The 24,318-nt window shown below is 38.7% G+C and overlaps 1 protein-coding gene across 5 annotated transcripts in view; it reads right to left on the bottom strand.

The window, feature by feature from the left end:
* Nucleotides 1-24,318, bottom strand: part of ptprua (protein tyrosine phosphatase receptor type Ua) — a 558,925-nt gene that overhangs the window by 23,752 nt on the left and 510,855 nt on the right. For all 5 annotated transcript variants that reach the window (XM_049476164.1, XM_022682961.2, XM_022682962.2 and 2 more), the window contains 6 exons: nucleotides 23,427-23,524; nucleotides 20,630-20,746; nucleotides 19,059-19,213; nucleotides 16,553-16,688; nucleotides 14,355-14,504; nucleotides 4,558-4,872 (listed from right to left, as the gene is read on the bottom strand). In XM_049476164.1, the coding sequence (XP_049332121.1) occupies nucleotides 4,558-4,872; nucleotides 14,355-14,504; nucleotides 16,553-16,688; nucleotides 19,059-19,213; nucleotides 20,630-20,746; nucleotides 23,427-23,524 (971 nt within the window). The remainder of the gene's footprint in view (nucleotides 1-4,557; nucleotides 4,873-14,354; nucleotides 14,505-16,552; nucleotides 16,689-19,058; nucleotides 19,214-20,629; nucleotides 20,747-23,426; nucleotides 23,525-24,318) is intronic.

Raw genomic sequence — 24,318 nt, 5'->3', positions numbered from 1 at the left:
AATACATCGATTTGCATAACGTGCGTCGGCGCGTCGTAAACATGGCGGCGCCTGTGGAGAGCATTAGAGGTTAGATCGGGCCCAAAAATTCCAACTGGCTGTTTTCGGGCTGTTTTAATGAGCGAAATATGATCAGAATTATGTTAATTAACACGGTAACATAGAAGCATAGAACTATTATTTAATTAAAATGATTTTTAAGAACAGCTAAACACAGTTCTGCAAGTCAAACGCGGAGGAGTTCACGTGCGAGAGAGAGAGAGAGAGAGAGAGAGAGAGAGATTTGCTTGTTCTACTCACAGGTGAAGGTTCTCTTTGATCTCCTCGTGCTCATATTCTAGTCCCATTCATAATTCTGCAGCTCCCTCAGTGTTTTCTGCCGTATTTTGCGGCTAGCGCGAGCGCTTACAACTGACACCGCGGACCGCGAGGTGCCGCCGCGTTTGTGCCGAATCCGACTCTCTGCTGAATCTGACTCCCGCTTCGCGGACAGAATCGGCACAACACCCCCGCTGTAGAACTGCGGTAGTGAAAACAGCGCTTATAAATAAATTAGTTTAGTTTCACTTTCAGTTTTCGTTATTTTTTTTTTTTATAAAAATATAATTAAAAAACAGACGCCTACATCTCGGACTATTTTCTGGAGCCCGGGTCGGATTTACGGGCGGGCCTCGGGTCATGTCGGGTTCGGGCAGAGAATCTAAGCTCTAGAGAGCTTGGACTCCGGAGAGCAATCTCCAGCTACAAAAAAACGCCAGCGGGCATCTAAAGTTTGGGAGCATTTCACGCAAAAGGGCAACAATGTGGTCCTCTGCCATACGTGCAAAAGGAGCACTTGAAGCGCAAACATCCAGGAGCACTATGTCAACAGGGTCACACAGTAAGTTAGCGTTTACATCAGGGTCTCCGCGGGTGTCCTTAAAAAGACTTAAGGCTGTCTACCAAAGGTTTTAAACCTGCCACAGGCAGAAATTATACATTTTTGGTTTATATTTGTGCATGGCATTTCGCAGTTTCCAGAAACAGTAGCATTATTCATAAGTTCAGGTGTTTAGCTAAGCTAGCTGCCTTAAGTTATTTTAGCTAGCGCCGTCGGCGCTGCGGTGTCACACCGTTTTCTGTCACCGTCGGAATTTTGTGACCAGTGCTCACGGTTATGAGCGTTCATTGGCAAAACGGAAGCTTTCTATACCTACACCTTACCCTCAGCCCTAAACTGAACCGTTTTGGCCAGTCGGGGTAAACATTAGAAACGAACACGTTTCGAATCGGCCAGTGCACCGGTCTGCTGAGAACTACTTGCCCGTGGTCACAAAATCTAGCGGTCACAGAAAACAGTGCAACATACGGTTGTGGTGTATGGGAGCTTATCCATTTTTAGCGTTATAGATCTAAACGTGTTGTACATGTAAGTGATTATAAGTGTGGGGTTTGGTTTAGTAGGCTTGTGTTGTTGTTGTTGTTGTTATTATATATAAATATAGTAATTTATCGTTTGCTTTAAAACGTAAAATAATTATTTAAATATGTTTCTCAATGAATAGATTAGTCGACTAATCGAAAAAAATAATCGTTAGAATAATCGTTTAAAAAATAATCGTTAGGGACAGCCCTAATACACACACACACACACTCAGGTTTCAAGGTTTCAGTAGGAAAGTCTCCTCTCCAAGGTTCTCCTGTGATTGAGCAAGAGCATCTGTTTACTCAGCTTTCAACCTGCACCATATCAAAACCTGCCCACATGTAGTTACAAGACTTAACAAGCTCAAAACAGCCGCTCTTTATTCACAGCTCAGGGCCATCAGCACACCACGTGTTAGAGGACATTTATTACAATGCAAATTCATTGGGCTTGGGAACACCTTGGGCCCTATTAAACGTACACCCTGCGTAAGGCATGCTGCGGTGCTCATTGCTATCTTACATCCTGTCAACAGTGTATTTTCACACCTTGCGTCTGCACCGTCAAAATAGCTTCAGAGTTTAGCAATAAATGAGGAATAAATAACGCCGATGGGTGTGGTGGTCTGGAAGTGAGGTGTGTTCAGGTAAAAATCTCGGCGTGTTGCTATTTGGTGGCAGAAAACCCAGGTGCGCCACTGACTGATTTAAACCTAGACAACAGTCAAGCAGCCATTCCAATAGGTGCACATAAACACACTTCAGAGCGAAAACCCCAACTTTAACTCAACAAAAAATAGAATAAAGAACACACAGGTCAGTATCATATCCTGCTAAGATTCGCAAAAGCGCTGCGCTGTTAAGATAAGAATGTGCCAAAGTCAGAGCTCACCTGGCTCTTAAAGAAAATGGCAAATGACACACTGATTGGTTTATTTTTTGTGATGCCCACAATTAATGGGTGTGGGCATTTTGTTATGATTAATTAAGAGAATTAGACACACTACCACACCCTTCACTCAGCTGCACGATACACAATTTACCAGTGATCAACAAAATAGGGCCCCTTGCCTTCAATGTTTTATGGTATTATTTATTCTGATGATTTTTTATTTATTTATATTATTTAAACAAAAAAATATCGAGTTTGCCTTTGTTACAGTAATTATCAATTTTGCACCTGAAGATATTCCTTTTTCTTAGGATAAGCACATTTAAGTAAGTATTAAAGGAAAAATAAGGTGTGAAATGCACTTAGGGTGTAGTGAAATGTGATAACAATAACAAATACAAATTTGTTTTATCCAAAAGCCAACCTCTATTCTTCAGCTTTTAGCCGATGCTCCCAACAGGCTTACAGTGCTAGTGATAGGGGCATAGTGTTGCCCATGCAAATAAATCACTAATTTTGCACCATTAACAAGCTTAAAGTAGCTTGAATCTTTATTGGTAGAATTCTAAGAGCCCAGACATTTAACACGAGGCACTCAGAATATTAAACATAGTAGAGCTTAGATTTTCTGCCGAGATTTCCCACCACTTTCCCTCGGGCCGGGTCGGGTCACGTTCAAGAAAGCAGTCTGTGATGTAGGCGTCTGTTTTTTAATGCTGTTTTTTTTTTTTTACATGTAAAGCTATAAGAACAATATAACAATATAAGTTGCAAATCACACTGTGTTTGAAAAAAAGTTGCACAAGCGTGCAGTGCACACTCCACTTGTCTGTATTACGCATTATATTGACTGTAAGCTCATTATATTTTTTTTTTCTTTAGAAATTAGTTTCTAAATTTAAATGATATTACATTAGATGAAAGTTATTTAGACATCATATTGTAGCCTAATTTACCGATGTTTAGGCTAAGGATCATTGTTTCGCATTGTTTATGTTTTAATCTTTCAGAGATTACTGCTCTTACTAAGCATTTTTTCTTAAATAATAGATCTTCAGTGTTCCAGTGTTAATTAACATAATTTTGAACAGATTTCGCTCCAGTGCATATTTTGATTTAGTCTTAGTCATAGTCTTGTGACGAAAATAGCATTTAGTTTTTAGTCACAATTTAGTCATTTGAAATGTTTTTAGTTTTAGTCTAGTTTTAGTCGACTAAATGTCATAAGAATTTAGTCGACAAAAACTACAGTCAATTTAGTCGACTAAAATGTAAAGGGTGTAAATTTAAATGCTTTTTCATCAGTTCCCTTGAATTATTAACTATATACTTATACGAAATGAAACATTTAATAACCACTTGTGTAATATTATTAATGTTTGAATGTAAAATATATTTATATATTTTAGCTATATCTTTCCCACTGTGAGACTAAACAGATGATCTGATCTTAATGAGTTAGGGTTCTGTATCAGTTCTGTGTTTTAGTGCACTGCCGAGTTAAACACCCCATCAGCTCATGAAATAACATCAGTATTAAAACGCGGATCTCTGCATGGAGATCTGTGGGACTCTGGTCTGCAGAAGCTGAAAGCAGTAGTGATTGGATCTCTTCCTAACTGGTCCCTACCTTTCACAGAACTAAATCAGTTCTGATAAGATTTCATCCCTGCCAAACATTTTTGTCTTGTTTTTATTCATTGACGAAAATGTCAGTTAATTTCATTTTAATGCTGTTTTTATTTAGTTATCGTCTCGTTTTCGTCTTGAAAAAAAGCTTTGTTGACGAAAACTATGATGAAAAGTATTCCTCAACGAAATTAACACTGTTTTGCTCATTTAAACATTCCGAAAATGTTTTTTAAAAGCTCAGTTTTAATGCTCTACTTTTTGGGTTTAAATCGAGCTTGGGCTCATAATGACAGGATGTTTTGAGCCCAATCTAAGCTCTAGAACATAGTTCTGCCACTATCTTGAAGTTAAATTCACGACAATTCGAATTATAAGCACAAATGAAGAGGTAGGACTGGAGGACAGATTGACGAGTTAATTTAGTGAACTTCAAGATGGTGTAATTATAAAATTTCATTCTTTAGTCTGTTTAAACATAAGCATAAATAAGTGAATTTTGTACAGTTTTCAGGTAGTACTGTGTCTATTGCAGTAAACTTTTAACCAATCCAAGGGAATGGCTCAATAATCAATGGCTTAATGACTGTAGTGACTGAGTTGTAGTTGTAGTGCGTGTGAGATCCACGCACCCATGCAGAGTTGGACTGGTTGAGCTGGTTGAGCATCACGATGGAGGTGCAGCCGTAATCGAACACCAGCCTCCAGAAGTCTCCGGTGGTGGTGGGCAGCGGGTGCGGGGTCACCACAAAAGAGGCGGGCCGCAGGAAGCTGTCCATCAGAGCCGCGTTGATGTAGTTGCTGCCGTCGGTCTCGGTGGAGACGAGGAAGGCCAGGGCCCGGTCCGGCGGCAGCACGTCCATGCTGCGGTTCTTCTCCCGGTTCCGGGGCAGCAGAGACACGCTGCACTCCTCCACGTCCAGGTGAGGGGTGACCGAGTTTAGAGTCTGAGAGAAAGAGAGAGAGAGAGAGAGAGGGAAAAAAAGATTCAGAGTTAACGACCGGGGAGATGAGGTGGAGAGAAGGTACAGAGAGAGGCTGTAGGAGGAAAAAAGGAAGGAAAACATCGCTCGACAGGATAGAGAGTGAGAGAGAGAGAGAGAGAGTGGGGGAAGAGAGCGGAAAGAGAAAACAAACAGCCACAGGGAAGAGAAAAGAACAGAGAGACTGAGGAGGCAGAGGAAGCTCTCTGTGTGTTGCTACTGCTGACCATGTAGGTAGCAGCTGAGCTAGTTTTTAGCCGAGGAAGCTATTGTGATCTATCTGGGTAAAGGTCTTGGCCTGGATGCAACATTCAGTTACAGTATCTTGGTAACACTTCATATGAGTCTGATATTCGTGATGCATTTATATAAATGGCATAAGCTTGTATAATGCAGCTCATAAGTACTTATTAAATAAATACTGAAGCTATCCAGACTATGAAGGAACACATAAGGAATCATGTAGTAACTTAAAAGTGTTAAACAATCCAAACCTGTTTATGAGGCTGGTAACTCAACAAAGGTAACTCTTGGTCTTCCTTTCCTGGGGCAGTCCTGATGAGAGCCAGTTTCATCATAACATTTTTAACGGTCTTCACGACTGCACTTGAGGACACTTAACTTATTTGAACTGACTCACTTTCATTCCTTCAAGTCATTTTTTTCCTTACTTGAGTAGTTCTTGCCATAATATGATTTAGAACAGTCCTTAAATAGAGCTATTCACTGTATACCTGTAACTCTACCTCTTCACAACTTTACAACTGATGCTCTTAAACACAAATTCATATGATGAACTCTCAACAAGTTCAGCACAGCTGTTAACTGAAAGCCATCTAAGCAAGAGATGCTACATTGCAGAATCTAAAGTATATAAAATATCCTGGTTTGTTTAAGACTTTTTGTTTACAGAATCATTCTGCATGTGTTCTTGAACAGCAATTTAAATGTAAGTTTGCAATGTAAAAAATCTGTCTCAATAAAGAAAGAAAAGACAATGAAGGAGAAAAGGGGTGTCCAAACTTTTAAGTGGAGATTGAAAGGCTAATTCCTTGCTAAAATCATCTTATTTCAACCTTCTCCCTCACATAAGCAAGAAGCCCTGCACAAGTAAGATGGTGTTACTAGTATAGGTTAGCATATTTCTCTTGTCCCATGACTTTTGACACATACCATGGACGCTACAGAATGAGTGTGGAGGAGCATTCTGCATTGAATGTCACCATGATTGTACAACTTTAAAAGCCAATTTTAGACAATTTCTATGACACTTATTCAACTTGCAAATACCTCCTAAGCCTCCTAAGGTTTTTCAGTAACACTTTCTTTGAATGTCATCTCCATAAGACTGTATAAACACACTCATACTTACAGCACAACACACACTAACACCTCATACACCACAACAATGCTAATCAGTGCTAATCACTGCAGTGCTGAAAATATTGATCCACCCCCCAAACAATACTAAAGCTGACCCTTTAAGAACAGGGTGAAATTAAGATAATAACAAGCAGGTGGTCATAATATTCTGACTGGACTGTGTATAAATAATACCTCTCCATATACTCTATATTTCGCAATTTATGGCGCACTGGATTATAAGGTGAAATATCAATAAACATCTATTTTCTGGTCTATTTATAAGGCGCATTATGCGACTCTAGTAAGGAACAGGGGTGTTGTTGCAATGTTTTCCTTCTAATTCAACAGGTCTAACAGCTGCGTGGTGAGCTAAGTTAAGTAAACAAAACTCTACAGACAAGTCAAATGAGGGCTGGATGTTAATCTACATCGATTTCTCTCCTGAAAACTGTTTATTTGGGTGAGTAAAGTTTATGCTTCCGTTTATTTACAGTAAGCTTAGATTTCCACTGAAGCTGGAGCATTAGCATTAGGAGATTACTGCTAGTGGTGATGCTAATGCTGCTCCAGCAGTGCCAGCCGGGCTTAGCAGCAGGCTACAGGCCGATAATACTCACCTCTGGACGAACAAAGAGATTAGGTTAGCGGCTAATGCTCATAAAATTCATACATAAGACCCTCACCGGCTTATAAGGCGCACTGACAATTGTTGTGATTGAAAGGATTTTAAGCGCACATTATAATGCGAAACATACAGGATTCACATGGCAAATACTCGTAGAAAGCCTATTTAAACATTTAAAAAGTGATTTTGGATATAACTAATTGATTGTAGACCATTTTGGGGCAATAACAATTATCGCTAAACCCTTTTTAAAACAGTGAGGTTGAGATCATTGTAAGAATAGCATGTAAACCTCTAATCTACATTAATCAACAACATTCTAATCCCCTACACTGAGTGAGCTGCGTGGAGGTTGAGTTCTTAAATCATTACTTATTCAGAGAGAGAAAGATAAAGAGAGAGAGAGAGGGCAAAGACAAAAATCAGGAAAGCCATATTTACTCAGCGCAAACAGACCAAGTCAATATTTGACTCTCAGAGTAGAATAATTCACATTCTAATCATCAGGCCGAGGACATCTGAAACACATTTACACACTTACATATACACATCTATAACGAACAAGCACATTACAAGCCCTCGGATGAACGAATGAATGAATGAACGGGTCTGGAAGCACTGCGCTGTAGGTTATTGAAGGCGATGGCTATCGGCCGCTACTCTACAGAGTGAATGGGCTATTCCAATTATGAGCATGCAGTGTTCAGATTACATCTGGGGCCCGGCTACAGTGATGTACTGGCAAGCGGCGCAGTCCAGGAACGTGCTGCGGGCCATGCGGATATGAGATCATTAATATCTTAATGTGGAAAAAAGGCACAGGGAAATAAAGGCGGAGGACATGGCTCATTAAAATAGGGCAAGACTAACACAAGCTCCTGACGTGGCTGGTTAAATACAATCAGCGCATTGCTCTTAGATTGACCTTAAGAATATAGCTGCTAGAATCATTATCAAACATCAGAAAAAAAGTTGCACCTAAAAGGAATTAGACGACAGGAATGAAACTTGGTGGGTAGTCATGCAAGCTCATCAGCTACACTGAATTTACAGTGGTCTGTCATGTCAACGAACAGCGATGTATCAAAATCTGTTTTTTTTTTGTGGGAAGCATTGGCTACATCAGATACTGTCGTAAGGTGCATGTGAAACCAAATAAAGGTATATTTTGAGTTAATTCACTCCCTGTGTTTTTTGTGCATCTGTGTGCTTCCTGACTGCTGGTTTACAGTGGCCACGCCCCTATCCCCAGGGGCGCCGTCACGATAATTAATTGATAATTAATTATGCTGCTCACTAGACACTGTATGAAGCTCAACTAAACATTAATACAGTATTTATAAATATTAATTTATAATTATTAGTTTATAGGAAATAAAGCTTGTATAAAACATTTTCCATTTAAATGATTTCATTGGACAAAGCCCACATGTGGAGAGGGGCAGTGTGTTCATGTGCACTGACGCGACGGAGCAGTGGGAAACGTTTAGCTCCATCAGACGCAGTGCATCATGGGTCCGGCGCGTCGATCTATTCAATCAGAGAACAGGTGTTTTCCTAAAACGTGTCCCCAGCACAGCGTATTAAAATATTTTAGTTCCAGTTTCAAGCATTCCAGAGAAGCATTAAAGGAAAGCTAATCATTGTGGTTTCATTCAGGCTTCCCTGTCCTTTATAATCAACCCCTGCTGATTTACAGGAAGTCTGATCAGCATAATACAGCTTGAAGAAAGGCTGCTGAGATTGTTTGGGTCTCTGGTGGGTTTTGAAAATATTAATATATACAGCTCTGGAAAAAAATTAAGATTAGTTTATCTGATTTTGCAATTTATAAGTATAAGTTTGAGTGAAATAAACATTGATGTTTTATTCTATAAACTACAGACAACATTTCTCCCAAATTAAAAAAAAATGTTGTCATTTAGAGGATTTATTTGCAGAAAATGATAAATAAAAAAGATGCAGAGCTTTCAGACCTCAAACAATGCAAAGAAAACAAGTTCGTATTTATAAAGTTTTAAGAATTCAGAAATTAATATTTGGTGGAATAACCCTGGTTTTAAATCACAGTTTTCATGCATCTTGGCATGTTCTCCTCCACCAGTCTTACACACTGCTTTTGGATAACTTTATGCCTGCACTCCTGGTGCAAAAATTCAAGCAGTTCAGCTTGGTTTGGTGGCTTGTGATCATCCATCTTCCTCTTGATTATATTCCAGAGGATTTCAATTTGGTAAAATCAAAAAGAAACTCATAATTTTTAAGTCGTCTCTTATTTTTTTTTTTTTTTTCCAGAGCTGTAGCTATAACAGTGAATCACTAAAGTTTATTAAGTAGCTTTTTTAGGGCATCGTATATCTTCAGAGTGGGAAGGCGGTGCAGAAGTTTATTGTTGCAGTATTGATTCTTTTTCTTTATCTCTAAGCCCTCTGTAATGGGGAGCTGAAATGAGCTTTTATTAACTTTATTAATCTTTTAATTTTTTTTTTTTTTTTTTTTTGCATTATTTAAGGTCTAAAAGCTCTGAATCTTTTTTTTTTTTTGTTATTTCAGCCATTTCTCATTTTCTGCGAATAAATGCTCTAAATGGCAATATTTTTATTTGGAATTTGGGAGAGATGTTGTTTGTAGTTTATAGAATAAAACAAAAATGTTCATTGTACTCAAACATATACCTATAAATAGCAAAATCAGAGAAACTGTTCCAAGGGGAAGGGTTACACTTAAAATAACAAGGGGTAGAGGGACATAAGAGAAATGGATTCGGGCCCAGTGCTCTGGAGTTGCTCATATCAGTCTAAATTTTAAATCATCATTTATTGTTCTTTGTAACATTTATCCTTCCATAGTACAGCTAGTTTTTCAATCATTTCTTTGAAGATGATTGTATTAAGAATAACATGTCAATCAGCTATGGTCACCACATTGTGCTTTATGAATATTTTTCATTACTGAGCCCCAGTGTCAAACAAGTGCTTATGATTCCAGTCCAGCACACTTGATTTGCTCTTGTTCTGTGCTTTTCAGAGCAATCAGAAGCATTGAGAGGCCCTGCTGTTTATTTTCCCTTTGAAATGCAACCATTCAGACTTGACCAGGTACATTCCACAATGCACAAACAGCAAACCAGCTGCTCTAAAGTAGCCTGTAATTATGGACGTGTTGCAATCATCTGTCGATTTGTTTCCACTGGTAGCACAGCTAACACTCGAATAAAAAAGAAAAAAAAAAAAAAAACGGGACACAATTATAGGTTGTCTTGCTTGATCAGGGAAATGGTTTAATGTCAGTCAAATCGTTTATGCCTTAAAGAGATGAGGGAAAAACAACTGCAGGGCTGATAGTATGATGCCAGTACTGAAAAAGACAAACAGAAATGGGAATCCAGCTTTCTCTTTTATAGAGCCATTAAATATCTGCCAAAACCGCAGCGTGGCCACCTTGGAACGACCTTTCGGTTTAGTAATAGGCACTAAATACACTGACATTCAAGAGGAACTGCTCATAAAATGCAGTACAGAGATCACGGATACACACTGTAAATACAAACAACTCAAGGCTTTTTTTTTTTGATACCTGGATTTAGGTGTGAGTGATAGAGTGAAAATATTATATCATCATATACAAGGAATTTCATTCAAACTGAACAAAGTTGTAAAAAAGTATTGACATTTATTACTCTGCAGGTAGAAGTATAAAAACTAGGGTTTAAAATACTTCTGTAGGAGTTGAAGTATCAACTCAAGCTTTTTACTCTTTAAGTACAAGTGTAAAACTACTGATTTCAAAACTACTTAAAGTAAAATACTAAAAGTAATGTAGGGAAAAAAAATGTAATTATGAACCGGAATCTAGTATAGTGCACTAAACAAATCTGTGTCTATATTACTTGCAGTTGGGATAAAGTAAACATCTGCTGAGTATTTAAACCAAAAAAGTTTTTTTTTTGTTTGTTTTTTTTGTAATTAGGCCGTTTTCACACAAGCTCCATTTGGTCTGGTTAAAACGGACTCTTGTTCGTTTGTACAATTAATGCGGTTCGATTGAGCAGGTGTGAAAACAGTAATCTCACTTGGGTGTGGTTCGATTGTGGTGAGAACGTTATCTGGTCTCGATTCTATCCAGCTATTAAATATACTTTACTTATATAGTTATTTGAGCTGATAAGGTGCAGTTTAATCTGATATATTAGCCAGCGAATTACCACAGCTATGAATAAATGCTGTCTCTGCTGCTCCATGCTGTTTATTGACTAAAATTGCACGATGCACTGAACTTTGTTTATTCTTTTTTTTAAACTACGTCATCACAAACATTTCGGTTCTGTAGCGTTCAATGCTTTCCAGTTACTAGCTTCAAAGGAGTCAATTTAGTAGGCTAGATCTGATTCACCTCATAAGAAAATTGATTCACAGGATTAAGGTGAACCTCGTATTCTGAACAAATGAATCGTTTTGCGAGTACTAATTTGACTCTCTCTCCTCCCCGACTTGTGAACAAAAGAGGCTCGAGGAGTAAGGTCTGGGCATGTTCTGCTTATATCACTAAAAAAGGCGGGAACCCGACCAACACCACAAACCTAGTTTACAAATGGTGTTTCAAATCTCTCTACTGTAAAGAAGCAAACACTAACATGAGCTCTGCATTTGGTGGACAAGCACCCTGATCTCTACAGAGAGCTGAGAGGCGGAGAGGTTAGTGGAGTTAGGGCGTTTTCACACCAGCACTATTTGATCCGGTTAAAACAGACAAACTGGTTCGTTTGTAACTTTAGTGCGGTTCGATTGAGCAGGTGTAAAAACAGTAATCGCACTCGGGTGCGGATCAAAAGAACTGGACCAACACCAGCTAGAGAAGGTGGTCTTGGTTCAGTCCCAAACGAACTCTGGAGCGGTTCGCTTGTGGTAATCAAGTAATCCGGTCTCGATCTGACCAAGCTATTAAATATAGTCCATTTATTTGAGCTAAACTGCTGATAAGGCGCAGTTTAATACTGATATATTAGCCAGATAACGCTAATTACCAGAGTTATGAATAAACGCTGTGTCCGTGTACGCCTGGTCTGTGCTGCGTTTCAGCATTCAGAGTGCACTACAACACCGAATCTTTTCGCTATATTTACTTTTTTTCGTATATTTATATTTAGAGGAGACGATGTGCTCGCATGGTTTATTGATGCACATTTTGGTGCATTTAGGATTGTTAAAAGACCCAAAATGCAATGAGTCCACTAGACCCAGCAGGACTTCCTGTTTACCCTGTTTAGGTTAATGTCCATTATCATTTCATCCATTGTTTAAAGCATCTTTATGTTGCATTTTTTATTTTAAAATAACAGATTCAAAACTGTGTTGCTTCTCCAATGAGATATCCCCTGTGATAGCAAGACCTGTGATAGTGCCACTGCAGTCGCTATGCTAATCTCTGCACTTGGTGCACGTACACTATTGTTCAAAAAGCTGTTTTAGGCACCTGTGGGAATTTTAAGTAAAGGAAAAGCTTATTATCTGGGCAGTAAGTCTTTATTAGCTTAGTAACACATGAGCATTACAATAAATACAAACAGCAAAATTACAACATCACTGTTTTCCTTAAAACATCTCCTAATCTCTCTTCCTCATCTGAGTTGTTTCTAGTTCATTCTAGTTTCTATTTCATATCAACACCTGGTTTGGTAAATTGGTAAATGTGGTAAATCAGGTGAGCTGCTGACGAAACTGAACATAATATACACATGCTGGCTGAGGAGCATCCATGAGAAATTCAGCTTTAGCTCAGAGGATATAACATACTTAGCTAAAAATGAGAATCTCTTGCTACATTTTACTGTATTTATGTTTATTTGCATCTGTTTAAATCATATGTGGTGCTTTTCTCAGGTTAAAACACTCATATTGCTGAGATAAATGGATTAGTGTCATTTGCTCTGATGCATAAAGCCTTTGCACAGTACCATACATTTTTATTTGAGAGTCCTGTTTTGCCTTTTAAAAAAGACCAATCACGACCGACCATTATTTCAGCATGAACAGCTCTTTGTTTAGCAGTCTCTACAATTCTGACATTCTGGGAACTGCTCTTTATTTCTTTTTTTTTTTTCATAAAACAGAAAAGTGCTGTTCATAAAAGTAGCAGTTATTTAAAAAGCCTCACAGTTTGACTATTTTATAAGCTGTGAATACGCTGGAGGCGCATTTTAGAAAGTTAAAAGTGACACGAGCTCTGAATATATCTAGTGCTGGGAATGTGCCAGGCTTGATTTAGCATCCAGATCACTTCCATTACAAGTCCATCAGAAATGATTGCTAAAATGACTGTATGAGATGACTATATGAGTGTGTGAGCCGGTATTGCTAAACTGTACATGTTCTAAACACTGAAAACACATACAGTCATATGAAAAAGTTTGGGCACCCCTATTAATCTTAATCATTTTTAGTTCTAAATATTTGAGTGTTTGCAACAGCCATTTCAGTTTGATATATCTAATAACTGATGGACACAGTAATATTTCAGGATTGAAATGAGGTTTATTGTACTGTGAAATGCATATTGTACAGAAACTGTGCAATATGCATTAAACCCTTATCATTTTATTGATTTGAATACTCCTAACTACGTTTTACTGACTTACTGAAGCACAAAATTGGTTTGGTAACCTCATTGAGCTTTGAACTTCATAGCCAGGTGTATCCAATCATGAGAAAAGGTATTTAAGGTGGCCAATTGCAAGTTGTTCTCCTATTTGAATCTCCTCTGAAGAGTGGCATCATGGGCTCATCAAAACAACTCTCAAATGATCTAAAAACAAAGATTGTTCAACATAGTTGTTCAGGGGAAGGATACAAAAAGTTGTCTCAGAGATTTAACCTGTCAGTTTCCACTGTGAGGAACATAGTAAGGAAATGGAAGACCACAGGGACAGTTCTTGTTAAGCCCAGAAGTGACAGACCAAGAAAACTATCAGAAAGGCAGAGAAGAAGAATGGTGAGAACAGTCAAGGACAATTCACAGACCACCTCCAAAGAGCTGCAGCATCATCTTGCTGCAGATGGTGTCACTGTGCATCGGTCAACAATACAGCGCACTTTGCACAAGGAGAAGCTGTATGGGAGAGTGATGTGAAAGAAGCCATTTCTGCAAACAGAGTCGCCTGAGGTGCGCTTTTGCTTTTGCATACCTCAGGAGACTCTGTTTGTGGCGTGCTTGCAGAAATGGCAATGTACAATAAACCTCATTTCAATCCTGAAATATTACTGTGTCCATCATTTATTAGATATATTAAACTGAAACGGCTGTTGCAAACACCCAAATATTTAGAACTAAAAATGATTAAGATTAATAGGGGTGCCCAAACTTTTTCATATGACTGTATATATTAAAAAAACGTAGCCTAGTCCTCACAGTGTTCCATGCTGGAGGCTGATGGGAAAACGTAGGGATGGAAATATCTCACCTGGAACTCCTCTCGGAGCTGGGAGGTGTTACTCTGGGTGTCAACCCTCAGCATGTCCTTATAGGTGAGAGCAAACTCACTGACCGGGATGGCAGTCTCACCACACAGACACGCCTCCAGGATAGCATCATGAATAAACACATACTGCTCCTGAGAGAGAAAGAGAGAAAGAACGAGAAAAAGAAAGAGAAAGAGAGAGAGAGAATTAACACGGAATAGCATAAGAGAGTGCAAATGTTAACCGAAAGTTAAATAATCCATATTTGTTTTGATTAAAACAAGACGTGGCAAAATGTCAAAGGCGTAATTCAAGAGGGCAGATCGTAAATTCCCTCAGCAATGCGGCAAATGTCAACCACCATCAAATCCACACTCCCACACAAACTGTCGACAACAGCTCCGCTTCAGCCCGCTCAAACGAGGACGAGCTAAATTGTTAATTACTGTGCAACAAAAAAAAACACAACAAACTTTCTCTGTACCACCGGCAAATTAAAGACATTACGGCGGGTCTTTACTTTTTACGCTGACAACCTGAACTTGTTTACCGCACCAAGATGCACTACACTGTCATAAATTCTGTAAAACACCTGTCTTACCACAATTACTTTGAAAAGCGAGGGAATTAATAGGGAGTTTGTCCCCGTTTTGCTGCTGTTACAGCTTCTACTCATCTAAAAAAAAAAAAAAAAAAAGCTCTAAAATACTGCTGTGAAGAACATTAGTGAATTAGTGAAGTTTCTTGCTATGCCAGTTAGAATAAGTAAAACACGTTAACTGAGTGTGTGTTGTATGTTTTTATGCTTCGAGAGACAAGACACACTGTGACAAAAACAAAATGACACGCCGAGCAATTTAGGTTTGATAGCTCGCCTATAAATTGCAAAAAAAAAAAAAAAAAAAAAAGGAGCCCAGAACTTAAATGTTATATAGAGTAAATAAGTGAACTGAACTTAATTTATACAATTGACTGATTGACTGAAGTTCAGTTCACTTATTTACTCTATGTAACATTTAAGTCTTGAAACTTACGAGTTGAAGTTACTTAAATTTATCTGAAATTAAATTTGCTTAAAAAAAGCGAATGCAGAAAGTTGCAAAACTTTTTAAAAGTAAATTTATGCATAGTTTTTTTTTCAGTGTGGGTCTCCTCACAATTGATTGTTTCTGGTTCATCTCCAAAAGTACAATTTAATTTTCATTTTGTTGCAGTAGTGCATTTATAAAATAATATCGCAGAGAGTATCATTATCTCACAAATACCATGAAATATATTGATAACATTTTAGGGCCACATTGGCCACCCCTAGTGAGTGGCAACTTTCCATTGGATGTGAGGTAGGAAGCACAAAAAGCCCACAATTAATTGGTGGCTGTTCCACCCTGCTTTCATGCCTCTCTAGGCTTCATCTTTACTCATTTATTACTGAACTTCTAAAATGCATTTTTTATTTATTGTTTTACTGTAAGAGAGCAGAGTCTGATATTGAGGGTGTATATATACTTTTTAATACATACTCACTGCTGAACATGAAGGATAATGTATGTTTATTGTGATATGTGATTTGGATCAGGCTCATCAGGCTCCAGTTCATTATATTAGGAGAATTACATTAGCCGATAGTGTACCTAGTCCATTCAATTTGGCCCTAATTGCCTCCATTCCAATCCCCTGACCAGAAAACTCAGTGACCGCCGAGCCCAGAGACCTCTGGGGGATTATAAAGCAGTCTAGACACAATAACAGCATCATGCTTCGGTTAGTGTAGTATGGATATAAATGAAGGCTTTAAACAAATGTGATGTGTGGCCGAGCTTTTCTGATTTAACCGTTCCGCTGTTATTGAGCGCTCAGTGATTACGCTGAAAATAATAGCCCCTTCCTGTTCTCGTCCGGCCAAATGCGTAACACACAAGCTGGAGTAAGAATGAAAATTGATGGCTGGACAGCGCAAAACAATATTCCCACTACTGGAGGAAAAAAAAACCTGACTAATGGCTGAACATGCGATTTCATTCTATCCCCAGACAAATACATATTAATAATGCGCTTTTCTGCAGCTTTGTTTTATAATGACCCTCATAATTCAGCATGCATTACATATGTTTCCTGTACTGTAGAGAAATGTGCATCAGCGTGCTACACATCATGAATTACGTATGAACGTGTGTGCTTTGTGTGCATGCGGTTTGTCTACCTCAGTTTGAATCATGTTGATGCGTCTTGAGCACAGAGTCTTGACACAGTTATAGATGTCCACCACTCCCTCGCACTCCGCCATGTCCAGCATCACGTCCAGGACGATATAGCAACCCGTCCGGCCAGCGCCCATACTGCAGAGACAGCACAAACAAACACAGGATTGTACACAATTACTGCATATTGGGCTTTTAATGCAAAAAACACTGTTTATTCTTCTTTTTGGCTGTTTTTATAGCTTTTTGTTGTTAAAAAAGTAGGGCTGTCAATGTTAAAGCGTTATTTCGTGCTGTTAATTTGAATTCAGTAACGTGTTACTATTTTTTTTAATGCAACTTAATCAAGGCACCAAGTTTGACCCCTAGTTCCGATGTAATCTGCCCCGCCCTGCCCGACATACTGATCTGTTTCTTTCTGGCTGAAAGATTAAACGGCGCACTCTTACGGTGTCCAGCAGTAACACTTCAGACTTCCAGCTCCGACCCAGTTAGAGAGCTTTGTTTGTTTTTTCTCTATATATATTTTTCTCTTTCTCTGTTTCTCTTTCTTTCTCATTTCTTCGCCAAATAGTGAGCTGGATAGATAGCTTTGTTTTGTATCTCTCTCTCTTTCTATCTGCGACTGTCTTTCTCCATCTCTCCCTCTTTCTCTCTCTCTCTCTCTCTCTCTCTCTCGTTTCTTCGCCAAATAGTGAGCTGGATAGATAGCTTTGTTTTGTATCTCTCTCTCTTTCTATCTGCGACTGTCTTTCTCCATCTCTCCCTCTTTCTCTCTCTCTCTCTCTCTCGTTTCTTCGCCAAATAGTGAGCTGGATAGATAGCTTTGTTTTGTATCTCTCTCTCTCTTTCTCTCTGCGACTGTCTTTCTCCATCTCTCCCTCTTTCTCTCTCTCTCTCGTTTCTTCGCCAAATAGTGAGCTGGATAGATAGCTTTGTTTTGTATCTCTCTCTCTCTCTCTCTCTCTCTCTGCAACTGTCTTTCTCCATCTCTCCCTCTTTCTCTCTCTCTCTCTCTCTCTCTCTCATTTCTTTGCCAAATAGTGAGCTGGATAGATAGCTTTGTTTTGTATCTCTCTCTCACTCTCTCTCTCTCTCTTTCTCTCTGCGACTGTCTTTCTCCATCTCTCCCTCTTTCTCTCTCTCTCTCTCTCTCTATCTCTCTCGTTTCTCCGCCAAATAGTGAGCTGGATAGATAGCTTTGTTTTGTATCTCTCTCTCTCTCTCTCTCTCTCTCTCTCTGCGACTGTCTTTCTCCATCTCTGCCTCCCTCTTTCTCTCTCTCTCTCTCTCTCTCTCTCTCTCTCTCGTTTCTCCGCCAAATAGTGAGCTGGATAGATAACTTTGTTTTGTCTCTTTCTTTCTCTTTCTCTCTGCGACTGTCTTTCTCCATCTCTCCCTCTTTCTCTCTCTCTCTCTCTCTATCTCTCTCGTTTCTCCGCCAAATAGTGAGCTGGATAGATAGCTTTGTTTTGTATCTCTCTCTCTCTCTCTCTCTCTCTGCGACTGTCTTTCTCCATCTCTGCCTCCCTCTTTCTCTCTCTCTCTCTCTCTCTCTCTCTCTCTCGTTTCTCCGCCAAATAGTGAGCTGGATAGATAGCTTTGTTTTGTCTCTTTCTTTCTCTCTCTATAAAATATCATTGCTGTTCCCTTAAATGATCTGCTGGCATATCTTCATAGCATGAACACTTAACAGTGTTGCGCTTTTAAGATACTAACGTGCCACGCCTGCTTCTTACAGGGAATGAGAAGTGATACACTGATTGGTATATTTTACCTTACGCCCAAAACACAGCCATGATTAATAAAGAGATTTAGTTTATGACCTTTGCGCATTTCAAGCCGCACAAGGCGTATTTTTTGTGTCCTCACAACACCAAAGACACACCGACACGCCATAAATCCAGCTGCGTGATCTACAAGTGACCGGTGTGCTTCAGACAGCTAAAATAGGGCTTAAAAAATAGAGTTTTCAGCTGACGCTCCCAACAAGCTTACACTGATAGTAAAAGGGGAATAGAGTTGCCCATGCAAAGAAATTGCTGTTTTTTGCTGAAATGCCACTATCAATGTCAGTGTGTCTTTGCTATCGTAACCATGGGAAAAGTACACCTTGCACGGCTTGAAACGTGCCAAGGGCATGTACTTATTCTATTAAATAATCATGTGTGTGTGTGTTTTTTTGGCAGAATATGAAGTAAACCAATCAGTGTGTCACTTGGCATTCCCTTTAAGAGCCAGGTGTGCTCTGACTTTGGTAGATTGGTATTTTAAAGGTGCAGCACTTCTGCACTTCTCAGCAGAGGAAACTGTCTTACTTGATCTATCTATCTCATTCACCCATATCCTCTTTGTAGCAATGTTCAGTCTATTAACTCTAACTAAAGACAATTCTCAATAAAAAATACTGTTGGTTTTGTATCTTTTCAAGTAAATTACCTGAACTGTTTAAACTGTTTTAAAAAATCAAGTCTAGTGACAGTAAGAGGAAATAAGTGGTCTTCTCACCTGCAGTGGACCACCACAGGTCCAGCATCAGGGGGCGTGGAGGCCTTGACCCGCCGCAGGAAGGCCAGCAGGCCTGTGGCGTGGTACGGTACTCCGTGCTCCGGCCATGAAGTAAAATGGAACTGACACACCTCATGTTTGGCTGGGTAACCCCGCTGTACAACAGGAAATAAATGAGAGACCAACTTTACACAGGAACTTTCACAGGAAACTCCTTTCCTAAAATGTATTCATTTAATAAAAAAACACATTTTGAACATTTGTAATGGTTTGCAACAATCATTTTCAAACCACTGTCAGATATTTTATTATTGGATGTAGTATTTTTATGTATTGTTAGTGATTTGCATGCTAAACTATCAATTAACGCCAAGTTAATGTGATTTACTGTTTTAGCTTGACTAGCAAGTCTTTTCTAGCTATAGTCAAATATTTCTAGCTATAGATTTTGATTTCTCAAGAGTTTAATTTCTTGCCTCTTAATGTGTTTGAGAGCATCATTTGTAAAGTTGTGAAGAGCTAGAGTTGATATACTGTGAATACGACTATTTGAGTCATATTATAATCCATAAGAACTACTACAAAATAAAGAAAAAAATACAGTAATAATTGAAGGTCAGTCAATTCGAAAAATTTCAAAAACTTTGAAAGTATCCTCAAGTGCATTCACAAAGACCATCAAAAACTTCATGATGAACCTGGCTCTCATCAGAATTGCCCTAGGAAAGGAGGACCAAGAGTACCTCTATTGCACAGGATAAGTCCATCATAGTTACCAGCCTTAGAAACCGCAAGTTGACACCAGCACCCCAGATAAGAGCCACCTAAATGCTTCACAGAGTATTTTGGGTTTTTTTACCACTTTTAAGTTACTACATGATTTCGATTTGTGTTTCTTTATCGATTGGATGACTTTCCTTTATGCCGCACTAATATCCACCAGAGATGTATGAATATACCCATATAACAAACGTTTATTTGTGGAGTGTAAATCATTTTAATACCACAGAATACAAATCACACTGTACACATGCATTTGTTGACAAGATAATGGGTACAGAACCAGAATCTCAGGTGAATGATTCATATCAACATATTTTTTTTACAAATTTGATATACGTTATGAGAGCTTTTGCACCTGCCACCAAAATAACATAGCACAGTAGCAGTCATTTCAGATGTTGTTTACAAGCCAGAATGCCAAATAAATCATTCTGAAGCTATTTTAGGATATGTCTTATTGCTTTATCACCATAAAGTGTAATTTTTAGCATTTTCAGAAAAGTTGTGAGGTATAGAAGAAAAAAAAAACTGATTATTCTTACAGGCTTACATTAAAAAGAAAAAGGAGAAAGTCATTATGAAAGTAATTATGAAGTGCAGTAATCTGGGTTGCATATGTGGTTCATTATTTTTATGCTTTTTGGATCATTGGATCAATAGCTTTCAGTGCTGTTAAAAGGCTTTTCATAGTATTTTCAGTGCGCTCTTGCTAATATTGAGCTCATAATCCATTAAAGACAATGATTGAGGAAATGGAAATGGAAGTGAGCGTGTGCTGAAGGTCTCACCCGCTCCATGGCGAAGGTGCGCACTGTGTATTCTGCCAGAGTCTCAGTCTTCAGCAGAGTGATCTTAATGTCTCCATACAGCTCACTGTCATCAGGCCAGTACTTACAGCATTTCATCTGGAGGACAAGCACACAATAATAGACAGAATTCACACAGAGAAAATAGACATGGACACCATTAATAGTGAGTAAGTTAATTTTGCATACCTGAACCCCCCCCCCCAAAAAAAAAAAAAAATAGAGTGCTTGTAATTCTAACACAATGGGCCCTATTGTAAACACAATGCTTGTTGCTATCTTACACCCTGTTATCAGTCTATTTTCACGCCTTGCACCCGCGCTGTTAAAATAGCGTCAGAGTTTAGGAATATATCTACACTGATGGGCGTGGTGGTCGGAAAGTGAGGCGTGTCCAGGTAAATTTCTGGTGTGTTTCTATCTTCGCGGTGGAAAACCTTTGCAGGTGCGCCACTGACTGATTAAAACCCTGACAACAGTCAACAGTCAGCACATGTATACATATGTGCAAATCACTGTGCAAATCAAACTTCTGCATCAACAGTAAACAGAACAAAGAATAAACTAACATTCAGGCTTCTTGCTCCATTTTAAAAGTCAAATTTAATGATTTTTAAGACCTCAATAAATATTATTAAAGGCCCAAAAATGTAGTCATGATTTCTTTTGTAGAAAATCAAAACTTAACATTTCCTATTTATCTTTTTTTTTTACATTGTTAGCATGTTAGCTAGAGCTCCGCCTACCCTAGTTCTCTTTGCGGTAACGTAGCCAACTCGTCACTAACATTAGTATGCTACCTAGCTCGCCGCTAATGTTAACTGTGCTACTCTCAGTTCTCTCTCCGGTAATGTTAGCTAGCTCGCGGCTAATGTTAGCTAGCTCTCCACTAACCTTAGTTCTCTCCCCGGTAATGTTAGCTAGCTCGCGGCTTATGTTAGCTAGCTCTCCGCTAACCTTAGTTCTCTCCCCGGTGAAGTTAGCTAGCTCGCGGCTAATGTTAGCTAGCTCTCCACTAACCTTAGTTCTCTCCCCGGTGAAGTTAGCTAGCTCGCGGCTAATGTTAGCTAGCTCTCCACTAACCTTAGTTCTCTCCCCGGTGAAGTTAGCTAGCTCTCCACTAACCTTAGTTCTCTCCCCGGTGAAGTTAGCTAGCTCGCGGCTAATGTTAGCTAGCTCTCCACTAACCTTAGTTCTCTCCCCGGTGAAGTTAGCTAGCTCTCCACTAACCTTAGTTCTCTCCCCGGTGAAGTTAGCTAGCTCGCGGGTAATGTTAGCTAGCTCTCCACTAACCTTAGTTCTCTCCCTGGTAATTCACCGCTAATGTTAGTATGTGCTTTTTCCACAGACATTAAATGCACAGTCTAAAAATGTTATACCTACATCTAATTTACAGTATATTTAAGACAATTTAAGACCTTAATTATCCATATTTTAACTTAAGACATTTTAAGACTTTTAAGGACCCGCGGGAACGTTCTGGAAACGCAAGCAACTTCTTGACCGTTTTACAGTTCTAGAAGCTAGAAAAAAATTAAGAGACCACTTCAGTTTCTGAATCAGTTTCTCTGATTTAGCTATTTATAGGTATATGTTTAAGTAAAATAAACATTGTTGTTTTATTTTATAAACTACAGACAACATTTCTCCCAAATTCCAAATAAAAAGAATGTCATTTAGAGCATTTATTTGCAGAAAATGAGAAATGGCTAAAATAACAAAAAAAAGATGCAGATCTTTCAGACTTCAAATAATGCAACAAAAACAAAAGTTCATATTCATAAAGTTTTAAGAGTTCAGAAATCAGTATTTGGTGGAATAAGATTTATCTTTAATTACAGTTTTCATGCATCTTGGCATGATGTTCTACTCCACCAGTCGTACACAATGCTTTTGGATAACTTTATGCCACTCCTGGTGCAAAAATCAGGCAGTTCAGTTTGGTTTGATGGCTTGGGATCATCCATCTTCCTCTTGATTATATTCCAGAGGTTTTCAATTTGGTTTAATCAAAGAAACTCATCATTTTTAAATGGTCTCTTATTTTCTTTTCCAGAGCTGTATTTTGTCGCTTTCCTTTGAAAAACACTTATCTTCATTTTTGTCGATTTTTGGTTTACTACATAATTTGAACAGACAAACTGTCCCCTACACTGTGCCAAAATTTCTTGATGAACAGACCAATAAAAAACTCTTTAAAATGACTGGAAATAAACTCTTTTTACATTGACTTCCATTAAAAGGTTTTCCATTAAAAAGGTTTTTTCTCTCTCCTGTAAAGTTGCTGTTTTGGAGATAAGTACAATTGTTCTGTATTGTAATCAGTAGCACTGTGAGCCACTTTAGCCTTTATTAAGAAATAAATAATAGAATTATACGAATCTTGACATCAAAACATCATCCAAATCATCCTTATAATGTTTGTGGATTAAAAGTGTAATTGATAAGAAGCAGTGTGCAGTAGATGCTATAATTAAAGTCTGATTGCTTTCGCGAATGATCTGCACGCAATCTCTCCATTATGCCGGACCAATTTTTCACTTATCAGTTAAGACGCCGCAACGAAGGCAAGCTGTGCCAAATTGCACGGGAGACACCAGCGCCGCCGAGACACGAACGACCCGAAAACACCCTGCCGGAGCGCTCTGGACGGGGAGCTGAGGGCGGTGGTGGAGTGGTTTGGTGCTGGGTTTGGCCGGAGAGGGCTGCGCGTGTGGTAATGGATGTTGGTCATTAGCGGTTTGGACGGTGCAGCGTGCGCAGATGGGGGTGTACTCACCCGGCCCACCTCCACCAGCTTGGTGATCATCACAATGCTATAGCAGTTCTCCTGCCACACCATCCGCCAGAAGTCATAGATCATGTCCTGCTTGGGCCCTGGGGAGAGAGTGAGAGAGAGAGAAAGAGGGATGAGTGGGAGGAGGACTGAGGTAGAAGCTAAAAGAGGGAGGAAGCAGAGGAGCAAATGAACGTGAAAATGAGGGAGATGATGGAAAAAGGCAGTGTAGGAGAAACTAATGTAAGGTATACAAATTGCTAATTCGTTTTAACCCTTTGAATCCTAGGCGTTTTTTTGTCAGTTCCTCTTTCAGGTCTTATAACACAGTAATTACATCAGACAGACACATGCCCTGAGCTCTTTTACTCCAGAAGCCATACGGCTGCTCAAAAATATAATCATTTAAAATGTAAAATTCAGCAGAATTGTTATATTTTCCTGGATCTGATCATATTTTAGTCAAAATTTTACTTTAGTGATTTTTTTTAACTTATTTTTGAATGTATAGACTTTAAATATATTCACACCTAAGATATCTTTTCAAAAATGGTTAGACTAGAGTGTATACGAGTTTAAAGCATAAATTATTGATGATATATAGTTCATAACATGGCTTATTACCATGACAAAATACATGAACAGCATCAGGGGGAGTTATTTTTATTAATAATCACACCTCTAGGATACATGTAGATTAATTACTAAAAACCTGACCTCAGAGCAGCCTACGCCTTTCAGTATTTTAATCAGAACACACAAAAAAACTATATACAAAAATGTAAACTTTTTAGTCTAAATAAATAAAAATGTGTAGTGCAAAATAACTACTTAGTAAAAAAGTGCAAGTAAAATAAAAACGATATAAAGTAGTGCGCACACCATACCTAGCTTT

The sequence above is a fragment of the Astyanax mexicanus genome, chromosome 3 (genome assembly GCF_023375975.1).
Source record: "Astyanax mexicanus isolate ESR-SI-001 chromosome 3, AstMex3_surface, whole genome shotgun sequence".
Classification (NCBI taxonomy): Eukaryota; Metazoa; Chordata; class Actinopteri; order Characiformes; family Acestrorhamphidae; genus Astyanax; species Astyanax mexicanus.
Note: the sequence above shows the minus strand (reverse complement) of the source record. Positions and strands in the feature narration are given on the sequence as shown.